The sequence below is a fragment of the Corvus kubaryi genome, unplaced genomic scaffold, assembly GCF_017639235.1.
Source record: "Corvus kubaryi isolate FWS band 111438036 unplaced genomic scaffold, C.kubaryi_AGA036_p1.0 72, whole genome shotgun sequence".
Lineage (NCBI taxonomy): Eukaryota > Metazoa > Chordata > Aves > Passeriformes > Corvidae > Corvus > Corvus kubaryi.
The window spans coordinates 6101915-6127290 of record NW_024582060.1 but is presented as its reverse complement, the minus strand read 5'-3'; the positions used below and the strand labels follow the sequence as shown (position 1 = coordinate 6127290).

At 39.4% G+C, this 25376-nt stretch overlaps 1 protein-coding gene across 1 annotated transcript in view; it reads left to right on the top strand.

Annotated features, from left to right (window-relative positions):
- Window positions 1-745: 745 nt before the first annotated feature.
- Window positions 746-25376, top strand: part of ETNK1 (ethanolamine kinase 1) — a 31913-nt gene continuing 7282 nt past the window's right edge. The window contains exons 1-7 of the mRNA XM_042050149.1: window positions 746-1050; window positions 10492-10751; window positions 11467-11607; window positions 12317-12459; window positions 20785-20868; window positions 22500-22660; window positions 24652-24725. Of these exons, the coding sequence (XP_041906083.1) occupies window positions 895-1050; window positions 10492-10751; window positions 11467-11607; window positions 12317-12459; window positions 20785-20868; window positions 22500-22660; window positions 24652-24725 (1019 nt within the window). The 5' untranslated portion in view covers window positions 746-894. The remainder of the gene's footprint in view (window positions 1051-10491; window positions 10752-11466; window positions 11608-12316; window positions 12460-20784; window positions 20869-22499; window positions 22661-24651; window positions 24726-25376) is intronic.

Below are 25376 nucleotides of genomic sequence, written 5' to 3'. Positions count from 1 at the left end.
ATTATTACTCTGTTTACATAGTTCTTGTGTCTTCGTCTAACTCAATTCAGTAGTTTTTACAGAGGAACTTCTTGTTCAGTGTTTCTCTATGTGGGAAGATCATAGAATGTGAAAGGAGGCTGATACTCGTAGGACTATTAGGGGGAGCATCAAAATATTTCTAAAAAAGATGGGATTGTTTTTCTCCTGGTTGGTACAAGCTGCGGTATAGTCTGGGCTTTTTTTTTTTTTTTTTCCCCCGCCGAAAATAACTTCAAGGCAACAACATTTCCAGAATAAAATAAGTCAGGGGGAAAAAAAATGAAAGAATGTAACTGTTCTGTAGAAGGAACGGATCAAGGTGCTGAGCAGGTACGCGCCCTGCAGGGGCATGGCAAACAAAAGGGGAGAGGCGGTGAGGGGTTCCGAAAGCCGAGACGCAAATTAAAGACAAAAAAATCAACCGCAGCAGATAACTCCAAGCCCGATTAAGATCAACCGCTCGCCCGGTAACTGCCCGGGCGGCGCCGCGGCAGCTGCCAGCCCCACATTCCTTTACGCCTGCTCTCCCGCAGCAGCCCCGAACACATTTGGTTAATCCCCTCCCTGGCTGCGCCACGGCCGCGGGGTCCAGCGGCGGGCAGGGTGATGCTGAGTGGGACAGGGGGGCATTGGAGGGGGAAAGGCGGATGCTGGAGGGGTCAGGCAGGTGAGGGGAACGGGCAGAGGGCAGGGCTCTGCCCGGCTCCGCCCGCTCTCCCAGGCTGCTCCGCGTTGCAGCCGGGGGAGGTGGAGTCGCTTTAACGGGAGCTGAAGTGGAAATTTCCCTCAGTTGCCGGTTCCGCCGCGGAGGAAGCATCAGCGTGGGCTGCCCGTTCTCGTCGCCCCGTGTCGCGCCGCGTTCTGCCTGCTGTCATGTCCAACTACATCCACGTCCCGCCCGGCTCGCCGGAGGTTCCCAAACTGGACATCACCGTCAGCGAACGGGAGGGGCCCGGGTATCGCCAAGGCGCCCTGCAGCTCCTGCGCCGGCTGCGCCCGCACTGGAGACCCAAGGAGGTGACGCTGCAGGTACGGCGGAGTCCGCGCCCCGGTTCCCGCGGGGGGTGCGGCAGCTCGGGCTCGGGGAGGGAGGGGAAAAGCAGGCAAGGAAGGGGGGAGGGCGAGCGGCCATTGTGCGGGGGAACTGGTGCCTCGCTTCCTCCCCCTCCCTCCTTCCCCCGCTCTCCGCCGCAGCCCCCTGCGCGGAGCCCCATTTGCTAGGCGGCTCGGCGGCGGGGCGGGGCGGCGCGGCGCGGCAGCATCCCCGGCTCCCGCCTTCCCTCCTTCCTTCCCGGCGCTCCTCCCTCCCATCGCCCGCTTCCCTCTTCCTCCTCCCATGCCCTCCCCGCTGGAACTCGGCTGCCCGCGTTAGCGGCAGGGAGAGCTCTAGTGCCGGGGGCGAGGGAAGGAAGAGGAGGTGTTCCTGAGAGTCGCCCTCGCCGTGTCTCTCCTGGGTGGGGCGTGTTTGTAAACCGGGGACAGGCCGCCGGAGGAGGGGATACCGCCGCCGAGGTCGCTGCTGCCGGTCTGGGGCGCTCCCACGGGCCGTGGAGCCTTTGTTGGGTGCTTCCTGTAATCAAAAATGTAATAAATATCTGTCATGTATTCGCAGCCGGGCTGGGGTTTAGGCTGGCGGTATCGGCACACACCCGACCCGCTAACGCCCTTGCTCTCTGCTCTTGGCAGAAGTACCGCTGTTCTCTCTGGTGTTCTCTAGGTGAACAGTCATTCGTATTTATGACGAGTCATCTGCTGGAGGATTGGCTGCTTTTGTGCTTCTAGAATATACTTAACATGGTCCCTTGGACTTAAAAAGTCTTTAGCCAATTTGGCTGGCTAAAATAACAGTTCAGTCTGTGGTTAGTTGAGCATTTTATGATATGCTCAACTGTGTTATTCAGCAGTTGCTATTACGTGGAGGTGTCTTATTTCAATGAAGTTCCTCTTCAGAGAGCTGCCTGAACTAATTTGTATCAGAAAGCTGAGCACATTGAGGTAATGGCACATAATTTGACAGAAATTTTCTGAAGTGTCTTGAAAGGAAAATGAAACTTGACACGTCAGTCCAGTTAGCATGAAAATAAAGCTAATGAGCTTTTTCTAAATAACCTGTTTGAGGCAGTGGCCATAAGTTATGCACTGTCCCAAGATCTCGAGGTGCAATGAAAATAGTTCTACAGCATGTAAAAACGAGGTTGTTAGAGTTCATAGAATATCTTGAGTTGGAAGGGATGCATGAGCATAATCCAACTCCTTGCTCCTTGTAGGGCTACATGAAGTTATACATGGTTTTATTTTTTTGGTTCTCTGATGAGTGCAGTTCTTAGCAGAATATTTTTCTTTCTTTCATTCAGGGATGTTGAAAAAGGAAACCAAAACATTTTCCTGTTAAGGAGGGATAACTATCCTTTGGATAAAGTTCTAGTAGGTTTAAGAAAAAAAAAAAAAGTTGCTTCCTTCCACCACTCCCTTTGACAGAAGCAATTAACAGGATAAAAAACACCAGTACCATTGGTGCAGAACCGGGATTCTTTTACTGATCATGCAGATGTGAAGTAGGAGATTACTGTCTGTGGTTAGAGGTTTCTGTCTAAAAAATGTCTTGAGTTTAATTTTAACCAAGTTACTTTAAGAACACTTTTCAGCTTGGTGTTTTCCTTTTGAACAGTGGGAGAACAATCTATTCACAAAGCCCTTTAATGGCCTCTTATTTTTAACTCTTTAGCCTGTGTTTAAGCTGCTGTGAGTGTGTAACAAGCAGGAATGCCTGTGGTTTCAAACAGGTTCCAGCAGCCGTGATGGCAATACAACCAGTTACAGATGCGTGTTGCACATGCATCAAATACAAAAAGGTGTTGAAATGAAAAGTGACTCTTTTTTGTGAAGGTGATGGAGTGAACAGGAGGATGCCCTGGAGTCCGCCCTTTAGAGGGGCAAGTGTTTAGGTGGGAGATGAGGATGGGACTCCTGTATTGCATGGAAAATTTGCCTGACTAATCTGAAACAGCAAAGTGGACAAAGAACAGTGATAGGTTTAATGAACTACTGCTTCCTCTGGTGAACTCTGCCATTAGCTACCTTTGCTCTTAGTAATTCTTGGGTCAGAACAATTAGTAAGACATTGAAGAGTCCAGAGTTTGATTTGAAGAAGTTAGTTAACTTCTCTTGCAAAAATTTACTGTTGTGTGTTAACTTGTTTAGTCAGCTGAACAATTTTGAAATTATAGTTAGTATATGTTAAAGCTTAATCCTCACTTTTCCTAAGATTTATAAGTACCTAAAATCAGGAATATATTTTAACATTTAATTTTTTTTTTTTTTACACCATAGCATAAACCACAAATTTAGGGACGGAAGATGAAAATAATTAAAATCTTCAGTGCTTAAATTATTCTTTTATTGCATTATTTATCAGAAAGTCTGTAACATCAGAAGCATTACCCATTTTTTTTTGAAATGGAAGCACCTATACTGTAATGTATCTCCTTTATATCAAGTTATATGTGAATTTTATCCCTACAGGGCAGTACAAATATTCAAGTTATTCTACATTGCTAGGGAGAAACAGAATTTTTCTGTCTAAACACTCATCTTCATGTAGGTACATTGTGCAGTTGTCAACTGAAAATGTCCTAGGAACTGTATGGAATTCGGTGCTTGATTTTCTAACTCCTGAATTTTTGAGGTTTGCTTTCTCTGCTTTTTGCGGTAGTCACTTTTGATTCTGGAATGGCTGTTTTTTAGTAGTAGAAATGTTGAGTAGTTCAGGTTGGAAGGAATCTGTGGAAGCCTCTCTCCCAACCTTGCTGAAAAACTCACTGATTGCTAAATTCAGAAGTTAGCTGTAGTGAACATGAGAAATAGGTTTTTAAAATTTCATTAAAAAATGCTCTTCTAACTCAAACCAGGGCCTCTGAGTTTTGTAGGCAGCTTGAATTTTGACAGTGGGCATTCCAATTTTTATATTCTGCACGATTCTTAATGAAATATAAAAACTTAGTTTTTAAAATTCTTTACTCTTTTAAAGAGGTTGTATTACCCTTCCTACTGTAAAAATACACTCACAGATTGTAGTTTGTTGCCCACTTTATGAATTCCTTATTTTTTCTCTTTTAAGGAGATTCAAGGAAGGCCAGTGTTTGCTTACAGTATGGGAAAATTAGTTACCACTTCAGTAGTGCGCATTTGGGGTTCTTTTATCCCATTACTGTCTACCTCTTGTAAGTCTGGTGGCAAAGAAGGATTCAGTGGGATAATACACAATTTCTTCTCTGCAGTGTAATATTATACTGCAGGAAAAACCATCAGTATTTCTTACCATTCTGAAGTAATATTTAATATTGAGAATAAACGCTGCCTGTTTTTATTGGTGAAAAGACTTAATACTAAAAGTGTTAATTTATACCATTATTTGGGTGGAACAGAATGATATATATGGAAAAAAATTTGCTGAAGAATCATTCAAAGTTCTAAAATCATTAAAATATTAGGCTGGCAAACAGTGCTCCTGTCCTGGATGAAACCTGAGGAGAGGTGGAAAGAATCTGTTTTGGAAAGGGAATCAAATTTTTCTTGAAGACACCCCATAACAGCCCCCCCCCCCCCCCCCCAAATCCTGCAAGCAGCTATCATCTCCAAATAAGTTGGATTGGTTTTCTTTTTTAATTCTCTGAAATAATTTGGCCTTGCTTGTTTTCTGGTACTGTGGTTTTTGGTTTTTAATTTTTTTTTTCCCTGAGATTTACTTGTCTTTGCTCTTGCCAGCTCTTTGCATGATTTTACAACTCCAGCACTTCATAATTCCCAGAGATTTGTTCCTACAGCTATGAAATGTGAACATGGGATGGACCCATGCTTATAAAAAAATTGTACTTTTGCCAGTGAAACAACCACCCACCTATTTTTATGTTTACCAGATTAGCTTTTGTCCTTGTTTCTTTGCTTTTTCATCCTGACTTGCACTCAATAGCTTTTCTTCAGGCAGTATTTTCTGGCTGCTGATCTAATTTATTTGCTTGCGTTGATATTCTTTTTATAACAAACTATTATTTGATTCAGAGTTCTGAACTTGTTGGAGTATTTTGTAGTTTATTTAAACAGATTGAGCGTGGGCTTAAAAGTGTTGAAATTGAAAATGCTAGTCTCTGGGAAACAAAGTAAACTAACTTTATTTTGTATCTCAGTGCTGTTACATTTTTCAAGTGAGATGTTTATTGCTCAGCTGATTCGGGGATATCACCCACTTCAGCAGTTGGGAAAGCAGTTGCCACGTGAAGAGGAAGGACTGAATTCACAGAGAAGTGCTGATACCTCCAAATCGAGAAGTGATGAGTGAGGGAAAGAGTAAGAAAAGTTAGAGCTGCAGAATGGGCTGCATTACTCGTGTTGTGGAAAAACTGTAATTTGAAGTGTGCCTTGAATGCAATGTCACAGTAAGTGGGAAATGCCAGCAGAATTGGATGTCCTTAGAGGCTGGGTTGGTTTCTCCAGTCTTTTAAGCTTCTGATGAAGCTTGATTATCTCAATCCCCTGTTTTTAAAGGTTTTTGTGGTGTCTATGTGAGGCAGAAACTGTAGTGGCATTTTATGTAAGTGATACGCCATATGTACCTGATGTAATTCAGCTGTGCATGATAGAGGTGTGTTTATTGATGACTGGGGCTCTAATTACAGAGAATCAATATTTGTTTAGGGACAGCTTGGATGAGTCTATGTAAAGGCATATACCTTATGCTACAGGTTTGTAACTTTGGAAAGGAAGAATCCAAGACAGTTTAGGTTTAGTTCCTGTCCCTCTCCCTCCCCCCCAATATTTTACGTCAAAATATTCCAGGGGGCTTAGGGTCCTTTCCTATTAGCTGCTTTTTTTTTTTTTTTTTTTTTTTTAAATCTGTATCTGTTTTAATCAGTATCACAAAATTTGTAAAGCAAATTCATAATTTAAAAAGTGTTAACCAGTTACCTGATGTTGACTGTTTTCAAGTAGAAGAATATTCTTCAGAAACAAGGTGAAAAATAAGTAACTTACTTGTTCTTTTTTTTTTTTTCTTGGCATTTAAAAAAAATTATAAAAAGCTTTCACATCTTGATACACATTTCAATCAGAACCAGTCCTCAACCAAAAAACACCCAAAACGAAACCCACACACACCTTGAAGCTGAACTGTTGATGGTTTAGTAGCCCAAAAAAAAACATGTGAAAGTGATACCAGCACTCCAAGCATTGCTTTCTCCGTGCTGCTGTCATGCAGAGTACCCCAAGAGTTGAGCAGAAACTGCTAGTTCAGTCTCTGGCCAAACTTAGCAGACAATAGTGCTGTAAACTTCCTTGCTTCCTGCTTCTCTTGGTGTTTTTAACACCAAATGATCTTGCTCCTGATCATCTGACCACCTAAATCATGCAGACAGTGGCTTTCTCCTGCTGAGTGTAATGAACTAGAGGATATGGTGCCAGAGCCTGGAGACCTTTGAGTGAGGTTTCTTGTAAGCCCTGCTGAACATATGAGAATTTACCCAAGGCATTTTCCAATAGTTGTACTTTGTCTTTCTTTTATGAACAGCTACAGAAAGAGTTACAATAGCTAGAGAGAGTAAAATAACTAGCCTTGTTTCAAGAAATTAAGTTCTTGATCTGTATACCTGTGGATGTGTCTGCGTAGACTATACTTTTCCAGAAAAAAGATCAACTTAGATTTACAATACAAACTTGAAGTTTTGTGAGCATTAAAGAAGCATGTTACTAATGTCTCTTCCTTTCTGGAGATCTCAAAGTCAGTCTGGGGTTCAGCAGCAGAATCTGGGGAATCCCTACTTATTTATGCTGCAGCTTTACATCACTGTTCTGCTTTTTATCGCACTACAGTACTGTTTCCTGTGTTCTCTGCTTATGGATGTAATAACTCAGTCTGAAGGGAAAAATCTGCTTGGTTTTACAGTTCTTCTGAGTCATAAGTACTTTCTACTTTGCCCCATGACACTTTTATTTCTGTCTATTCATTCTTGTTACATGTGATTGCAATTTTGTTCTCATTCTTCTCGTTCTTTTGAACACCTGGAACGATGGGATTAGATAGAAGCTTTTCATGAAACACTTGCTTATTAGATGGGGACATAGGCATCACATGCCCTTTCCAGGAATCTAATAACCTAGTAACAGTGCTTTTAGGGTAAACTGTCTCAAAGATGCTTCATGTCTTGGTTGAATTTGCACTTCTTGGGCTCTCTTGGCCTGTCTTGTTTGTACCATGTATTGCTCTCTGAGACTTGAGTAACTTAAGCTTATTTGTAGCTTTCTCAGCTTTAGTCTGCATTTCAGTAAACAGTTTCTTTTTTTCTAGAAAGCTTTGGATTCAAGCTAGATCTGATTGTGGGCAGTATGAATAGAATTTCCAGAAATGTTTCAGAATTTAATTTTACCTTTGTATCACCTCATCTGAAAGTATGTGTTAAACTGTGGTAAGCGCATATCAGATTAATTAATTTTTTGTGGCTTACAGGAGTGTCAGAATCTTGCTGCTGGAATTTTTTTTCTGTGTTGCACTGTGTTCTTAACCTCTGTTGTCTCTGTATTTTTTTTTAATTTATTCCCAGAATTTTCTACTTTCATTGCATTCTGTAGATTCTTCCATCTTCTTCCATGTGGCTATGATAGTTTACTGATTATCTTATCCACATCAGAATCTGTTCTCTGCATATGATGCTCAAGTGATGCTTTTGCTAGAGAACTGTTTTGTTCTGCTTCATTTCAGGTTATGTTTTGGGCAAGGCCTTCTAAGCTGATTCTTTAAGTGCTAATGTAAAGGCATTCTGAATAAAAAAATAAAATGACTATTATTTTCTTTTACTGGTGGTAGTAAACAGTAGATGTTTTCTTATGATGGAATATGGAAATTGTCTACTTTGAATAATGTTATTAGAAAAGTAAGTGAACCCTTTTGCCTTTTTAAGAAGCAATAGCTAAAATGCTCCTGGGTGTAAATAATTATTTGTAGCAGCATGTTACAAATAGATGCTAATAAGTAGAGTTCCTAAATTAACAGTTGAGGGAGTCCAATTTCCTTGTTGCAGATTTCTCTTTATTAGTGCTAATGAGACTTGTTTGAAGGGAATAATAGACCTGTGACAGAAGGTGATAGAACTGTGCCCAGCAGTTTCTGTTCAACAGCATAACAACTGAGATTCAGTGCTTTGCATCAGCACTATTAACATCTGGGTGGGGTTTTTTTTTTGGTTGGTGGTGTTTTTTGTAGTATCACTATTTCTGATGACCTTAGAGCTGTATCTTTTTAATAGTACATTTTTTCCTTTTAAACTACATTTTGGAAGTTTTTATCTAAGTATGGCAGATAAGATGCTTTTTAACTCGAACAGCTCAACATGAATCACTTCTGCAAAGTGCTCTTCATACTTTTTAAACGAATTAATTCTGGGTTTATGTTAAAAGTTATAAGAGTTAGTACTTTTATGTTGATTTGCCATCTTTAAGTGCTTGTGTTCTGTTCTTGGCTCCCCGGTAGAAGGAAGACACATGCTCATTGGAGAAAGTCGAGCAAAGGGTCATGAAGATGACAGAGGGACCTGGAGAATCTTTCATATGAAGAGAGGCTGGTCTTATTTGGCCTGTAAAAAAGGAGGCTTGCTGTGGTCTTAGATATATAAATACCTGGTGGGGGGGAATTGAGGAGGCATCCAGACTCCTCTCAGTGCCCAGTGACAGACAAGGCAATGGGCACAAAATAAAATGTGTGAAGTTTCATCTCAACAACAAAACCACTTTTTTATCATGAGAGTGGTCGAACACTGGAACATGCTGCCAGACAGGTTACAAAGTCTCCAGAATTCCTGGAGATTTCCCTGGGCACAGTCCTGGGCAGCTGGCTCTAGTTGGCCCTACTTGAGCAGGGAGGTTTAACTAGATGACCATAGGAGGTCCCTTCCTCATCCGAATAGTCCTGTGACCATACGCTTATGACTGGGAAGAGTATGAATGGATATTTATAGTATAAAGGTGTAATTTGTGACTTACAAGCATTTTGAAATGCATTTAAGTACTCAGTGAAACACTGCTCAAGCCCAGTATCTATGGTGCTAAATGGAACAGTTTTCTTAGTTGCAGTGCTTAACGTTGTAATAGTTACTATGAAGACTGTTTAAGAGTCTTCATTATTCATGCTGAGTTATTAAAATAATAGCTATTAATAAGATGTCCCCATAAATTGTAAAGTCTGAGTTTTGAGTCAAAGAGGCTTTGGAAGCAGCTTTATTTGAATTTAAAGTTACCCTGTCTAGATGAAAGTTATATAATTTGCTATATCTACTTCTGCAAGACTGTTTGTAACTGTTCAAGAAAATAGAGTACCTTTGTATCTTCTGCATCTTTTCTCAGGAGCTTGAGCTATTTCTTCCAATTTGTGATGACAACTAAAACTTCCCCACTTGTTTTCTGCATTTATTGATGAATCTGTTGACCTCATCAAATGAGGGGTGTTGGGAAAAGCAAGGCATATGAGCTAAAACACATCTACTGTAAAAGTCTTGTCTTTTCCTAAAGGGGGAGACTTGACCCAACTTCAGATTTTTTTTTTTCTTTAGTAATTAAAAAATTTGCTCATGATTCTCAACTTGTCTAAACCCCTGAGATTTGGAAATAATCTGTCACTTGTGTTTGAGAGATACTACTTTTGAAAATAAAGGCTATATCTTGAAGGGGGTGGGGGAATAGAAGTCAAACTTTCTGAATTGTGTTTTACTGCTTTAAAAAAAACAAACAAAAAACCCCCTAAACACCCCCCTCCCCCCGCCATCCATAATAAAACCCTACCCACACTGTCCAAGGTTCTAAAGAATTATGATTACTGTAGATACGTTGCCTGTTGTTGGCATGTGTTTTCAGCAAAAGTACTTTTTCATTAAATATTATGGCTCAGAATTAGGTCTGACACACAACAGATCATTGAATTTGTCAGTATTTTTGTTCTGGGCCTGACTTAGGGCTTGTGGGAGAAGTCATATCAGAGGGTGCATGACTGGACATGAGTAAATAAGGAATTCAAACTGTTGTCATCGAACACTTAGTATTCTGATCATGATAAATAGGTTTCTTTTCTTTTTGAGCTGACTTTCTGGCCTCATTGCTATTATGAATTAAAAAATTTTTGTGTTATCCAACTTGAAGCTATTTTTTGCTGCTTGCTTGTTTTACTGTGAGGGTGTTCTGTGGGAGGGTTTATTCTTTTTGAATTAAGAATTAAGGTTTTGAGGGCAACAGAGTGGAAGAAGAGACATGACTGTAAATACTAAAAAAAGTTTATATTCAAGTATTTTCTTCATGATATTCCTCTGTCTTAAAGATTTCTTAATGCTCAATCTAGTACACTTTTGTGTTTTGGGAACTAAAGGATAACCCAGCATTCTTTTCCTGCTTGTTGAAGATGCAGAGTTGAGTTGCTTATGCATTATTTTTGCTTTTCAGCTATTCACCGATGGAATCACCAATAAATTAATTGGCTGCTACGTGGGTGACATAACAGATGATGTTGTTCTAGTTCGGATCTATGGGAACAAGACTGAGCTCCTGGTAGATCGGGATGAGGAGGTGAAGAGTTTCCGTGTGTTGCAGGCCCATGGCTGTGCACCTCAGCTCTACTGTACCTTTAACAATGGCCTGTGCTACGAGTTCATGCAGGGAGAAGCCTTGGATCCAGAGCATGTGTGCAATCCAGATATTTTCAGGTAAGCTTTTTTTAAAAATTTCTTATTTTCGTTGTGCATTAATGAAGTTCTGCCCGGCCTGAAGGACTTCGAGCAGAGTTTGCGCAGGCAGAAAATCAGTATTTCTATAAGCATGCGCTAAGCTGATATTCACACCGTCTTAGTTATGGTATTTCAGTGCTGAAAAAATGATCCTTGCTGCCTCCACAGAAGACTGTACTCATTAAAGGTCTGTTTATCATGAGTAATTAACACTTGCACATCACCATTACAGAGGCCATTGAATATGGTGGAGTTGTAGGGAGTTGGACTTGGTTAAAGTACTTTTAACTGTTTCCAATACTTTCCTTTTGTGAATAGATCCCAGAAAATTCCATTGAGAAATTATTTTTTAAACTATTAGCAGTGAACATAAAGTGCTGATGTCTAAAGATTTTAGTTTTTCATGTGTGTGCTGAAATGTATTTGTCTAAAAATAGCAGCTAATTTAAATCAATACTTCAAAACATAAGCAAGAGTAGACTGTAAATGCAGGTGAAGTTTGTGTGCTGTAACTGAACTCCAATCCTTCTCCCTTCCCTTCCCACAGGTAATGATCCTAATGACCTTTTGAGTCTTGAAAGATGCTACCCAATGGCTGTGCTACTCTTCTTTAAACCCTCTTTGAATTCCTGTGTTGCATTTTTTAGAATTTTTCAGTTAAATATAACATTAATTTAATTTTAATTTTTTTTAGACTCATTGCTAGACAGCTTGCTAAAATCCATACTATTCATGCACACAATGGATGGATCCCTAAATCCAATTTGTGGCTGAAAATGGGAAAATACTTCTCTCTCATACCCACAGAATTTGCAGATGAGGGAGTAAATAAAAGGTGGGTATGTCATCATGTTCTTTCCAGTCTTCAAATTCCTTCTGCTGGAATTTGTGTTTGTACAATATCATCAGACTTCATATTGCTCAGGAAGCAGACTCCAGCTTAAAAATATTCTTCATGTGAGTTTAAAATCATGGATGCCCTTCTTGCTGCATTGTAATTAGAGAATGCTCTGGCAAAGTGGTTTTTCTTTTACAACAAAATTATTAAGACAAGTGAGAAAACATTAATAGATAACTGAAAATGAAGAGGATAAAATGGCTATTTAAGTGTATACTGTGACTAGACTAAAAATTAATGTTAATTTCCTTAGTATAGATACATATAGTACCTAATACTGTTGTGTATTCTTCTTGGAGGAAGTAATGTAATGTGAAAAAAAAGTGAATTAAATTCATGCAATAATTCTTTTAATCTTTGCACCTTTAAAATGCGCAGGAGTGTATTCATATTCTGCTCTGGATTTTTGGACTACTGTTGTGTTTACAGCACAGATAATCTTCAGAAAATTGTTTTTTGGGAAGGACAGAGAAAAATGATTTTCATAATTTGACTGCTATTGTGTCTTGGGAAAGAATGCCCTGATTTGGGAAAGGGTCTGTTGAACTATTTGCCAGAAGAATGTAGAGAAAAATACTTCATTACAAATGCTTGATATGGAACACAGAGTATTAAATGTTAACTCTGTTTCCTTATACCTGAAAAGGTTTTTAAGTGATATTCCGAGTCCTCAAGTTCTTCAGGAAGAGATGGCCTGGATGAAGGAAAGACTGTCAAATTTAGGATCACCAGTGGTGCTCTGTCACAATGACCTGTTGTGTAAGAATATTATTTACAACAAGAAACGAGGTAGGTGTTGAACTAAACAATGAGTAGTGAGTGGCTTTATCTGTGCTGTATCAGTGGTGTTGTTTTACTCACTTGTTGAGGTGAACTCAGTTTGAGCTTTTAAGATCCAGTGTAATGGTAGTGATTCCTGTGCAAATACTAAGTTGCTTAATTAGCTAATTTTCATCTGTATGTTACTGTATAGAAGAAAAAAAATCAGTGTTCCTTGCTTTTCTTTAATGAACTCATGAATTTGTTAATCTCCAGTTTGCCTGTATGCCTGGGCTTGAAAGTATGTGACTGGATGTTAATTCTATTCTGGTTATATAAAGCTTTTAGGAAGAAAAAAAAAAAATCATGCAAGTATAGAAAATAATATGAAAATTGTCTCCTGCAATGTGTTTTGTTCTGGTTTGTGATCAGGGGGAATGCCCTTTCATAATGAACCGTCTTAGTGATATTAACTACTACATTCAGTAGCTCAATTTGTTTTTGCATGAGGTACACAGACATCTTAAAAGATTTCTTTTGTAAATACATGCTTTGTTTAAACTGTTGTAGGCAGCAGACATCTTGGCAAAGATGAATTACTTTTTTGTTTCTATTCCAATACATTTAACACATAGTTCATGTTATTAAGATCTGTTAAAGCTTCCATATAAACCCACAGCTTATTGATTTTAGTGGTTTGGGGTTTGGTTATTAAGGGAATCAATCAGGTATTAAAACAACCGAGGCAAACTTTTGACACTAAAATGGCTGCTGTGCAGTAAAAATACACCGTTTTCCTCCCATTTCAGATACGCGAGCTCAGCTAAATGTGACAAACCAGTTTACAAGGTTTTCTTTTGAAATAAGGATGATGCATTCCTTCTAGTAGCTGCTTATTTTTGTGCCAGTTGGGTGAGATTGTTGGTATGTAAGCCCAAAATGAGTGAAGTAAATAACTGAATGGAACTGAAGCTGTCAGTTATTATTGGTCTTTGACCTATTAGAATTATGTATCTTAACTATTAAAGAAAAAAAGTAACAAAACCAAGCTGGAGCTTGTTCTAGTATGAAAATTGGCTGTATGTGATAACACATTTCTGCATCATATGTGAATTCTGCATCACCATGTGTATTGAGGAAATAAACTCTTTTGTTGACTTGTATATAAGTTTCCCTCTGAGTAATAGCACCTTTGAAGGGAATTGCTACTTTTAGTTATGTATACCCATATGTGTATGTGCACCCTAACAATGCTATTAACATGAATTTTAAATTCTATGACTTTAGTACCAAGCTTGAGTGGTTTTACTGAGTTTCAGTGATGGACTATAGTTCTGCTCAAATAGAGAAAGGGGGGAAAGCATGGAAGGTGTGCATAAGACCAGACTTGTCGTCTTACATTCTTGGAGTTGTGATACTCTAGTACCATCTCTTTTTACCATGTGGGTTTTTTTAGTGCTGAAATTACCTTGAGTTTTAGCATTCCAGAGCAGACCCACTGAGGTAAAAGTAACTTTTATACACACTTTTCATAGTAGAACCATGCAACACAAAGACAAAAATCTGAGGAATTCCTTTAAGAGGTTCTCTATCGTGGTCAATAGACTTGAAGCTCCTAATTGAAAAACAAATGCTGTATGCTTTTCTTTTTGTAAACAGAATGGAAGAAAAAACAATGCCAGTAGTGCATCATTTGTGAGCAATCCTACAAAACAAGTGTGTGAATGATTTGAGTTTGGAGACAGGGTGGGGAGGAGGGAGGTGTGTAAAGTACTTAGGCTTCAAGCAAGCTGTACACAGCTGGGGGAAACACTTGAAATTATGATTTATATTATTAAACATATGTTTGAATGTTGTACATGTACTGTGTTATAAAACTTGTGCAATCTGGGTACAGCAGGGACCATTTTCATGGTAACCAAACCTCAATGCCATCTGTAGAAAGGATGATTGTCATTTGAAAGCCGTTTTTTATAGCACACTTTTACAGAGCATAAACAGGAAGCTCAGCTTTAACTGTAAAGAAACATGTATAACTGGAATAGTGTTTAGCAGAGCAAAAGCTTTTATTGGTATACAAATAATTTCACAAGAGCACAAAATTGAATCTTTTTTAAAGAGGAGCTTCACTAGGAATGGCATCAGATTGTCTGAAGGTAGTTAACAGCTTTGGTGAATGCAATACTTTGACTAAATTCACTTTTCCATCTAGAAAGGCTTCTGTGTATCAGAAGACCTTGGTAAGCCTAAACTGAAAACAAGAGAGAATTGATTTTCTAGTTTAACTACCTTATTTTTGATTTACTCCTCAGTAAAATTTGTGCAAAGCTAGTAGTATTATCTGGCTTTTCAGAAGCTGGCACAAAGAAAACTTAATTTGTTTGTTTTAGTAATACTGTATTTATAATTTTGCTTTTGAATGCTTAATTTGCACATTTACTAGTCGGGGGGGCATGTGTGGGTGTGTGTGTAAGCTGCAGACTACCAGGACATATTAGGACTTGTGCCCAGTGCAGTACGAATAATTGTGGCTTGTTCCTGAGCTTTGCCTTAGACTTGTCCTCTGCATTAAATTCACATTAAATTTTCAGACTTGAAAGAAAAATCATAGTCATGCCACATACTGCTTTTAAGAAAAATCAGTCTCCTGTTCTTAACTTTTATTTGTGAGACTGGAAGAGCATGTTGAGTGTTAACTTTATTTAATGGAGTTTCACTCATCTGATTTGAATTTGTTCCTGCTGTGGCTGAGAGAACTCTGCCTCTTGCTGTTTTGTTAATGTCCATTCTCAGTCACTCAGGATATGAATATCTGCAAGTGTTACTTTACATAACTTATAATTATCACTGTCATCTACTCTTTGAAGGGTATAGCTCGGCACTTCACATTGCTTTTTATTGCAGTTTCAACTTCAAGAATACTCAAAACATGCTTGAAGCTTGGTGCTGCTTATTTATAGACCTTGTGTTCTGATGCTCCTAATTTGTTTAGTTGGTTTTTTTTGGTTGTTTTTTTTTTTTTTTTTTTTTCCCAGTATGACCTGGGAATTTCCAAAAATACCTGATGTTTTAAGAGTATTCAGCTACTTGATATTCAACAAGATCAAGAGATCAAGTATCAGAATTGTTTTTCCTATGTGTGCTCTTTTTGAAGATATGAAAATCAGTTGGCAGGAAGTTGTGTGTAGGTAGATGGATAGTTTTGTTCTGTTTATTCCCTCTGCCTACCCAATGTTTTCTATGATCTTTGGTAGGAGTCTGTGGGTGCTCAGTGCTTCTGAAGACTGAGGTATGTTTAAGGCTTCTGGTTTTGACCTAAAAACCTGTTTTGTTTTGCAGAGCTCTTTTGGGTATTTAGAGCTAAAATTATCCTTTGGGTGGGTGACTCTTTTGTGAATTTTCAAGTATGTTCCTAGCACAGATCCTTGTCTTTGAAGCTGTTTTCTAGGGGCTCAGTGGGGCTCATCACCTGATGAGCAGGATGGGACAGAACTCAGGATGCATCATTCAGCTGTGGTAACTACAACCAGGACTTGGACAGGGGAAGTTGCTTTCCCTGTTAAACCATTAAAAAGGAAAAGCAGGTAGAAAGAGGCATATCCTCACCCTCCTACCTGTCAGAGCCCTGAGGAGATCTAGCAGATCCTTTGTTGGTTACTACTTGATCTGTTTAAAACTGGATTTCTGGTATATGGAGCACAACATGAATTCCATTCTGTATCCTTCTGTGGTTTTTGTGGAGTGTGTTGCATGTTGTCTGCACTAGGAAATTCCTGGAAAAAAGAAATGTGTTTCAACTTAAAATATTCCACACTCTTGACATGTCTATTCCTGTCAATAGCAGTAGCTTCTCCAGAGAGATGGCATAGCTTGTTTTTAAATTGTTTCTCATTTCAATAAAGCACAAATATACTTAGACCAGGATCTCTTGTTGGTCTGCCTGCTCCCAGGGATATTGATGGGATGTACAAATTGTGGATACCTTTTAGAAACCTTAAAACAATAGCTACCTGCTAAACCAGTAATGTAAGCTTTTAGAAGTGGCTTTCTCATATGAACTGCAGTAAATCTTAAAAGTAGCTTCTAATACAATGATTATTTAAACAATTACTGCAAACTTTCTTCTGCTTTTTCTAAAGCTACGTAGAGGTATGTATGTGTACGTATAAGTACATATATGTTCCGTGTTTTTGAATCAGCAAACTTTTTGTTTTTGCTTTTTCAGTTCCACAGAAAGAACTGTGCATCTTTATTTTGAGCCTTCATGCAAAAATGAACTTAACGGTTGAGTTTCACAATAGTATGAGCCTGAAATGGATCAGTATAAATGCAAGGCTTTTTCACTTTAAACTTTTATCTTATCAAATGGGAGATAGAGAAAACTTGGCAATCTGCTACAGGCTGGATATGCCCTTGTTCCTGCATTGGGAGGACAGGGCCTAGTAACAGCCCCACCCATATCTTGTTAGCTTCAATTTCTGCTTGTTTGTAACATTCTTTATATCTGGAAGTAAGTTTTTTAAATGTTAGCTGTAATTAAAAATTCATGATGGCACATAGGGATGTTCTAGGTGAAATCTGCACATGAAAAATTTAAAGTATATATGTCCATATTTTACTAGCAGACTTTTACCTGCTGTGTTTGGATTTTATGTGAGGAAGGAAGAAAAAAACCTCCTCTTAATACAAGCAATGTTAACTGTTTGGGGGGCAGAAGGGGTTTAGGCAATCAGTTGTGTAGCAGAATGTTAGCCAGGGTTGGGGTTTTAACTGGCTTGTAATTTTAGAGGTGCCTGTTTTGAAAAGCAGCACTGGAGAACCAGTGGGAAGGGCCAGCCTGTGAATCTGCCAGTCAGGCAGTGGCAGAAGTTCATCTGTGCCAATAAGATCTTGCCTGCAACTGCTGTAAGATTTGCCACTTCAAAGCTCTAGAGAACTTCAATTTTTCCACTGCCAACAGAATTTCCTGGAAGGAGCTTGCTGCTTTGCAGGGCTGTTGGTTCGTTAGAACCTATAAGATTTAACATCTTAACCTTGGTAAGAAAGCCTCTCTTTCAGTGGAAGTAAGGGTGAACTCAGACTTGGAGGATTTGTGACTATGTGATTATATTTGTCTTAGAGTTTTATTTCCATTTTAAGTGCTTAGACAGAAAGATTTGTCCATCTGGAAAACATAATTGTGTTAGTAGTTCAAGTATGGGGAAGATGAACTGCATAGAAAAGAGCACTTTAACAAACTTCTTCTGAGCTAACTTGGTCAGGACATTGGTGAAACTATTTTATTTGAGATGCACAATATTCCTAAATCTTAAGGAGGCAGTGTAGTAGGCACTTAAAATCCTTAGTCTAGGAAATACATATATAATGTACTTAATTTTAACATTGTTCTTGATTTTCTTTTTAGCCTAGAGTTTTGAGTCATGTTAAAAGATTGTTCATTATAATAGAACAAATGTTTTTGTTAATTAAATATGCAGCTAGTGATAATAAAAGAGTATAGAGAGGGAGAAGCGTGCAATGGTGAAAATTACTCATTTCAGTATAGCAGTGAGAAATGTAAGGTTTTATTTTTTAATGTTCTAGTGCAAACAGATCTTTTGTTAACCCATTGCTTCCTTTTCTGACTTTTTAGTAATTTTGCTGGTTTCCCTTAAAATACAAGAGCTCTAGTTTTACCTAATCCATCTTGCTTTCATTTTGACTGTTTTATGTGCTTTAGACATTCTTGAGCAGCTTCAATGCATTTTCCCTAGCTTTACTGCAGGTAAACGTAATTTGGAGACTTTTGGGGCTGTGTTTTGCTGCTTTATCAGCCCTTGTTTTTACAATGGCACATAGTTTGATAGCTTTGGGGACCTTACGACTATCTGATGGATTCTTGAAACTAATTGAATCCAGCTTAAAAAAGCAACAATTAAGAATAGTCTTGCTTTGTAAGAGTGGTTGAGGAAGCAGGAAGTATCAGCATGTTGCAATGTGTTAGTCCACTGTGGCTGCACATTTGTGTGGGAATAAACAGGACTGTTATTTTTTAAGTCAGGGGAAAAATTGATCTACTATTTCTACATAAATTTAAAATAAAGAATATGCTACTGTACTTCTCATTTTGAGGGTAAGGGAGGCCCTCATGTGGTAGAAGTTAAAATTGAAATTTTCCTACTCCGACTTCAAGCAGGGAGAATTGTAAGCTCTAAATTTAAGAGCTTTCTCGAATGAATATTTGCGAGCAAGATACCGATCCCTGAGGAAGATTCGTGAGTAACATAATCACTCTAGACCTCTCTCTTCTCATCTTGGTTTGGATATTCTCTCTGGACTATGGAGGAATCGTGGGAAATGGGGCTCTCTGAGCCACAGAGAAAAACGTATCTAGAAGTAAAAGGAATCCTTGAACAACAAAACAAAAAAGTAATGCAACCGGGAGATCTAGAACACTTTTTCATCTGGCTTTTCAAAAGGTTCTCCTGTATTTCTCGAGACTTACTTTTTAATATCGAACCTCCTGTGTCTTGTGGTGTTTCTGGGACGAGATCTGGGATAAAGTATGGGATCAAAGAGAAGCTTTCCGTGCATACCTTATAATCAGGGAAGCTCTTGAGGAGCATTTGTACGGTCCCATTACCCCTAAAGCAGAGGATCCTACTTATCCCGTGGCCGAGGCCGCGTGGCCGCCATCCTGGGAGCACATGACTGCAGCCGTGCCGGTGGACGTGCCTGCGCTGGATGCGCCCGGCCCCCTCGGGAGCGCGCACCCTATTGCAGACCCCATCCCTGTCTCGGGGTCCCCGGCCATGCGACCGCGAGTGAGGGAGCGATGCCGCAGGTGCCGCGGGTGCCGTGGGCCATGAGCAGCCAGGAACCGGGCATTGGCGTGGCAGCCCGCTCTGAGCACACGGCTCGGAGAGCCCTGCGGAGGGAGAAGCGGCGGTTTCCACAGCAACATGAGAAGCCGCGCAGCGCAGCACCGAGCCGAAACGGGGCCGCAACCAAAGCAGCGTGGAGTTGGCGGAGCGGAACCACTCACAGGGCACGGAGCCAGCGGCGATGGCAACGCGGGGCCGCGCAGAGCCCGGACACGCACCGGAGCAGCGCCGCTCGGAGAGCGAGGAGCAGCCGCAACGAGGGGGCCCGTCCGAGACGTCAGAGTCGGCGAGGCAGCAGCCACACGGGACCAGCAGCCACGACGAACACGCAAGCACGTGATAGGAGGAGTTGTAGCCACGAAAGTCACAGGAACTGTGAAATGGTACAATGTAAAAAACAACTATGGATTTATAACACGAGATGATACAGGGGAAGATCTATTCATCCATAGAACTGCCATTAAAAGGAATAACCCTAAAAATTACCTGCAAAGTGTAGGAGATGGGGAAGTTGTACAGTTTGATATAGTGCAAGGAAAGAAGGGTTTACAAGCAGCGAATGTTACTGGGCCTGGAGGTATTCCAGTCAAAGGCAGCCGTTATGCACAAAATTATAAACAATATCCATCCCTGCAATTTCCCTACCCACAGCCTATTTTCCCCTTTTATCCTATACCCAATATGAACCCCTTCCTAAGTTTACCCTATCCCCAGTTTATTCCTAATCTGTTTTTCACCCCATGGCTTCCCTATACAATTCCATTTCCCTACAATTCCTCTCCACTACCGAGGGGGGGATGAAAAGCGGGAGGGAAGAAATTAAACCCTCTCCTGCCTCAGTTTCCCCACAGAGCATGCCCGGAGAGTTCTGTCTCCCTTGTGTCAGCCCTAAGATGTTCCAGAGAATCTGTTTGGACATTTAAAGACTCAGGAGGGTGGCTTGTTTTGTCTTGAAACTGTTCTTGTTATGTTTATCCAGTTGTTTTCATTCTCCTTTTATTAAAATAAAACGGGTGAGATGTTGGGGTCCCTCCCCTGCCATGGAGCCCTGGGAGAGGGGCCCTGAGGGGAGACATGGGGTTTCCCTGCCCCTGGTCACCTTTGTTTCCCATTGGTTGGTTTGTGTTCCCCGGTGTGGCCAAGGACCCTGGGGTCCCGTGACTGCGGAGTTCCTGAGCTGAGCCCCGGCCATGCGGGTGGAGAAATAAACATCTCTGAAACATCTACCATGAATCTGTCCATATATACTTCGTTTCCACGGGACTCCTGGTTTGAAATATGCTTGTTGCAGTAATCCCCGCTGCAACAAATATTTACCCTTAAATATCTCATATCGTAGAAATCACAGTCTTACCCTGAAACATCTGAGTGCACGCAACTGGGTATAAGATGAATGTGGTTTTTTTTCCCCAAAAAACTTCAAAGGACACCAAAGGATTAGGGCTGTGACTTGATCTGGACTCTGATGTTGCTGCTGTTGTCTCTTACATAGGTGATGTGCAGTTCATAGACTATGAGTACTCTGGGTACAACTATCTGGCTTATGACATTGGAAATCACTTCAATGAATTTGCAGGTAGGAATTGGGTTTCAGAGGTAAAAGTTGACTGGTTTTATTAAAAACCCCAACAAACTCATTCTTTGTATATCTAGTTACATGTTTACAGCTGTCAGCTCATGGTATCAGAATGTGTTGATGTCTCATTTTGCAGGCCAGTTATGGCCTTCCTCTGCAGGTCTTCTAACCCAGAAAAAGAAACATCATGTCCTAAGTTCTGGTAGAATTAGATAAGTAGAGAACACACAGCTTTCACCCTATCCTTCTGTGAAGTGACACAGCAGAGGCAGCCCACTGTAGTGAAATACTGTGGATGTCACACTAGAGGTGTATATAGTGACAATATTCTGTGTGATTCCACAGTGGCAAAAGGCAGGTATTATATGTTTTTTGGTGGTTTTGAAGGTGTGCGCTAAGTACTTGGCCTGTCCTAAAATGAGAAGTAAAGACTAAGACTATGTCATAGGAAAAAGGTGGGATTTTAGGAAAAAGATGTTTTTAGATTAATTTATTAACTAGTTGAAATTTTTTACAGTGCATGCCCATTCCTCTTACTCCATAAGGGAGAAATGACCTCAAGTGTATGCTGTATTATTTCAGAGCATGGGCCAGCAGGGAAAACCTACATAATGATTAGTGCAGACAGAAAGTACACTGTGGTGAAATGAGGAGCCTTAATTTACCAGTTGCTTCACAAACAGTGTTAAGTTTAGATAACTGAAAAAAACACGGAGTGTGTACTTGGTAATTTAAGTTGCAAAATTGGTAATTTAAACATTTGGAAAGCAAGTTAAATTCTTTTACAAAATTATATTTGAAAGCTTTTGATTTTTCACCTTATACTTCTGAAATCTGACATCAGTAAGAAGAATAAATGAACAAATACATTTTTTTCCTATGAAGAACAGTTGTGCTTCACTTTTATTCTCTATCCAGTAAAAATCTGAATTTTTTTTTTTAGCTAAATTTAGGTGGATCTAACACATGAAAGAGTTTAGGTGCCAGGGGATTGCAATGTTCATAATATAAGAATTAATGAGAATTCCCAAATTCCCTGAGAGTGGTAATGGGAGTGAACTGTGACCCAGGTTTGGGACTCCTGGCAAGACTCTCTATAGCCTGTGACTAAGCACCGCCAGTATAGGAAGAAAAATAGGATAAAAATGCGTCATGGGCTCCTCATTCTATCAATCACCGGTGGAGGAGAGAGACAGACTTGTAATAAGTTTTCTTCAAACGTGAGCTTAGTGATAATTGGATATGCATCTGGATTCAGCTTGGTATATTGTGGCATACCAGTCTCTTTTCCCACAAAATAGGTAATATTTGATCTATTTATGAGGGTTTTTGTTTCATAATGCAAATACTTTTTCTCAAAGGCCAAGGTGTTGAATCCCAACACACAAGCAGACTCTATCTGGCTGAGAACATAAATTTTTAATGCAGAACACTGATTTGTATGTGGGAAATTCTTGTCAAGATGTAATTTATAAGGCCAGGTCAAAGTAAAAATGTGGATATTTGACAATATCAATCTGTTCCTGTGTGGGAAGGGGTACAGTAATGGACTACTAATAGTAGTACTAAAGGGTTTCTAATGGCCTTTTAATGCAACGTAAGGTTCTAATAGTATTCTGTCCTTTTCCTAGGAGTAAATGAGGTAGACTACAGCCTTTATCCTAACAGAAAATTACAGGAGCAATGGCTGAGATCTTACCTTGAGGCCTACAAAGAATATAAAGGATTTGGCACAGAAGTCAGTGAAAAAGAAGTTGAAGTTCTGTATGTCCAAGTCAATCAGTTTGCACTGGTAAGTAACAAACACTGGATTAGAATATGTTGAATGATGAAGAGAAACCTGATACTCTTTGAAAAAATGTAGTTGCTATTTTCTTGAATTTGAGTGTTGTGGCATGTAGAGAAAACTTCCATAAGAAATAAAACTTCGCTGTTCTATGGAAACTTGCTTCTCTGATGTATATTAAAAATTCTGTGTAGAATATTCCTAGTGAAGGAGGCACTGGGCATTCAGAAAACAAGAAGATGAGCTTTGAGTGAGGATTTCTGTTGGCTGTTTATTGGTCTGGCAAGTTTAAGTTGGCCACAGCTTATGGTGGGTCTTTGTTGAACTTTTGCTTGTAATGGTGAGAAGACAGAAGAGCAAAGTAGTGCTTCATGAAGACTTACAAACTTTAAAAGCTGTTTTTAAAATAAGGTGGTAACAATTCTGTTAAACTAGACTATTTTGATTTTATTTTTTTTTTCATTTACAGATAAATAGGTCACTCTAGAGTCTCTTGCTGATCTTGTTTTGTCTAGGTGATGTGACAGGAAATGTTACAGCAAAAGTGCTTGTATTTTTTTTCTCCTGAAGAATAACATTCCCAGCTATTTGTAGGAGGAATAAGGCTAAAGTAGCCACTTTGGCCTTATTTTAGTCCTCTTTCCTACTAATTTGAGCACACTTCTGTTACTGTAATACCCTCCATTTTCTGGCAAAAGCTACTGGTTGCGGTGAGGAAGTATAGTTAACAAGGAAGATGGTTATTAAGCAAGCTTTAAAAACAGTAGCTTGTGTGCTGCTATTCTTTTCAAATATTGTTACTGTTAAATTCTGCTGTCCTATTCATTTAGGAAAGTTAGAGCCGTAATTAAGCACTCTGGTGGTCTGTTTGAAAATATATAGCACTGTTTTGTCAGTTTTAAACAATGGTCATAGTAATGTTTAAGAGCATAGGGCTGTGTTTAGAGAACAGGTCAGGACTTGCCTATAAACCACCCATGATGCACGAACACCGTGTGATACTTGTGTCAGTTCATGTGGGAAGCTTTGTTAAGGGAAAACTTGACATAAAGTTAATGGTTGTTGATGTAAAATGATGATGAACTGCAATTCTCTGGCACAGTTAGCTGAACTAGGTGTACAAGATTCACATGGACATAGATTAGTTGCTATTTTGAGGCATTTTCAGGTGTGTCCATGGATATCTTCTAAATTCCTGATCAAGTGTTACATGCAAGCTTCAGGAAGCCATTTAGATAATTAATATGAGCAGTCATTTACTGAAGTTCAAAGTCTGTCACTTGTAACCTGGGTGTCCAGAAACGTCTTCCACAAGGATACTGTCAAGCTTATGGCCATTGCATGTTCATTTTGAAGTATATTAACAGTCATATCATTAATATAACCCATACTTTCAATCTAAAAGTAAACAGAGGCCTCCAGACTACTTCTCTGGACTCCTAATAGAAGTAAGTTTGAAACAGATGACAAATTTGTGTAAATGCTGATGAGTTAGAGGTTTTCTTAAAGCATTACATATTTCTTTGTCCAAGCGAGCAGTAAAAGCGAGTGTAATTATAGAGGTCTAAGGGTGTAATTGAAGATTCAAAAAGAATTTCCTGTTTGCAGTGGAGTTCAATACACGTGGAATAATACAAATTTAGTTAGCAGCAGTAGAGGTGGTAGTTACATTTCTGTGCATTTTTTTAGCATAGTGTATATGGTCGTACAACAATCTACTTAATAGGTGACATAGTTTATAAATGCAACATTGTTTCTCTTGAAAATGACACATGGGGAGTTAGAGTCCAATGGGTTTCCTCCTCTGCTTGCCGGTAATTTATTCTAAAATACTGCTTATAAATCTCTTTGGTAAAGAGAGATCAAATAACTTTACAAAAAGATAGGATTTTGAGTGTTCTCTTATAGATAATGTTTTGTCTTTATGTGAGGATATGTTTACATGTTAGATTTAAGATAAGGTAAATTTTTTTGTGCTAATTTTTTTTTTCTTTCAGGCTTCCCACTTCTTTTGGGGATTGTGGGCTCTAATCCAAGCCAAATATTCCACCATTGACTTTGATTTTCTAGGGTAAGTGTGCTTGCTATGTACAATCATGGAATATTAGAGGGTGGAAGGGACTTGTGGGGCCATTTAGTCCAACACCCCAGCTATCAGAAACTGAAATCTGAGCAACACACCTGACCTATGTGATCATAGAATAAAACTCTTCATTTTTAAGGGAAAACAAGGCAGTAAAAGCTGTCTGTCAGTGGTTTTTTGTTGCTGAAAGTTCTCTAAATTATGTGTCCCTGGGCTAAAACACATGGTTTAAAAGGCAAAGAATAAAATGTTTTTTTGGGCATTAAGTGTTTTTTTGTTGGGGAGACAAAGACATAAAAGCCAAGTTGGTCAGTGAGGTGTGCTGTCTTTCAGATGCAAGACCTACATTTCCAACAGTGAGAATCAAAGATAAAGTACAAAAAAGCTTGATGACCTATTGCATGGAGTGTTGATCCTGGAAGTTGCTATTTTTGTTTTAAAGAGTCTTTATACAACCAATGAATGTTAAGTTCTGTTTCAGGTAGATACCTGTGTCTTTGGCCTTCTTAAAATGGTCTTTCATGGCAACAAGCAGAGGAATTAATTTCTCCATTAGGGGCTGAGTGAGGTGATAAAATTCATCATTTTACCTGGTAAAAGGTCCCACTTCAGAATTTTTTGCACTGACTAAGCCAGTTT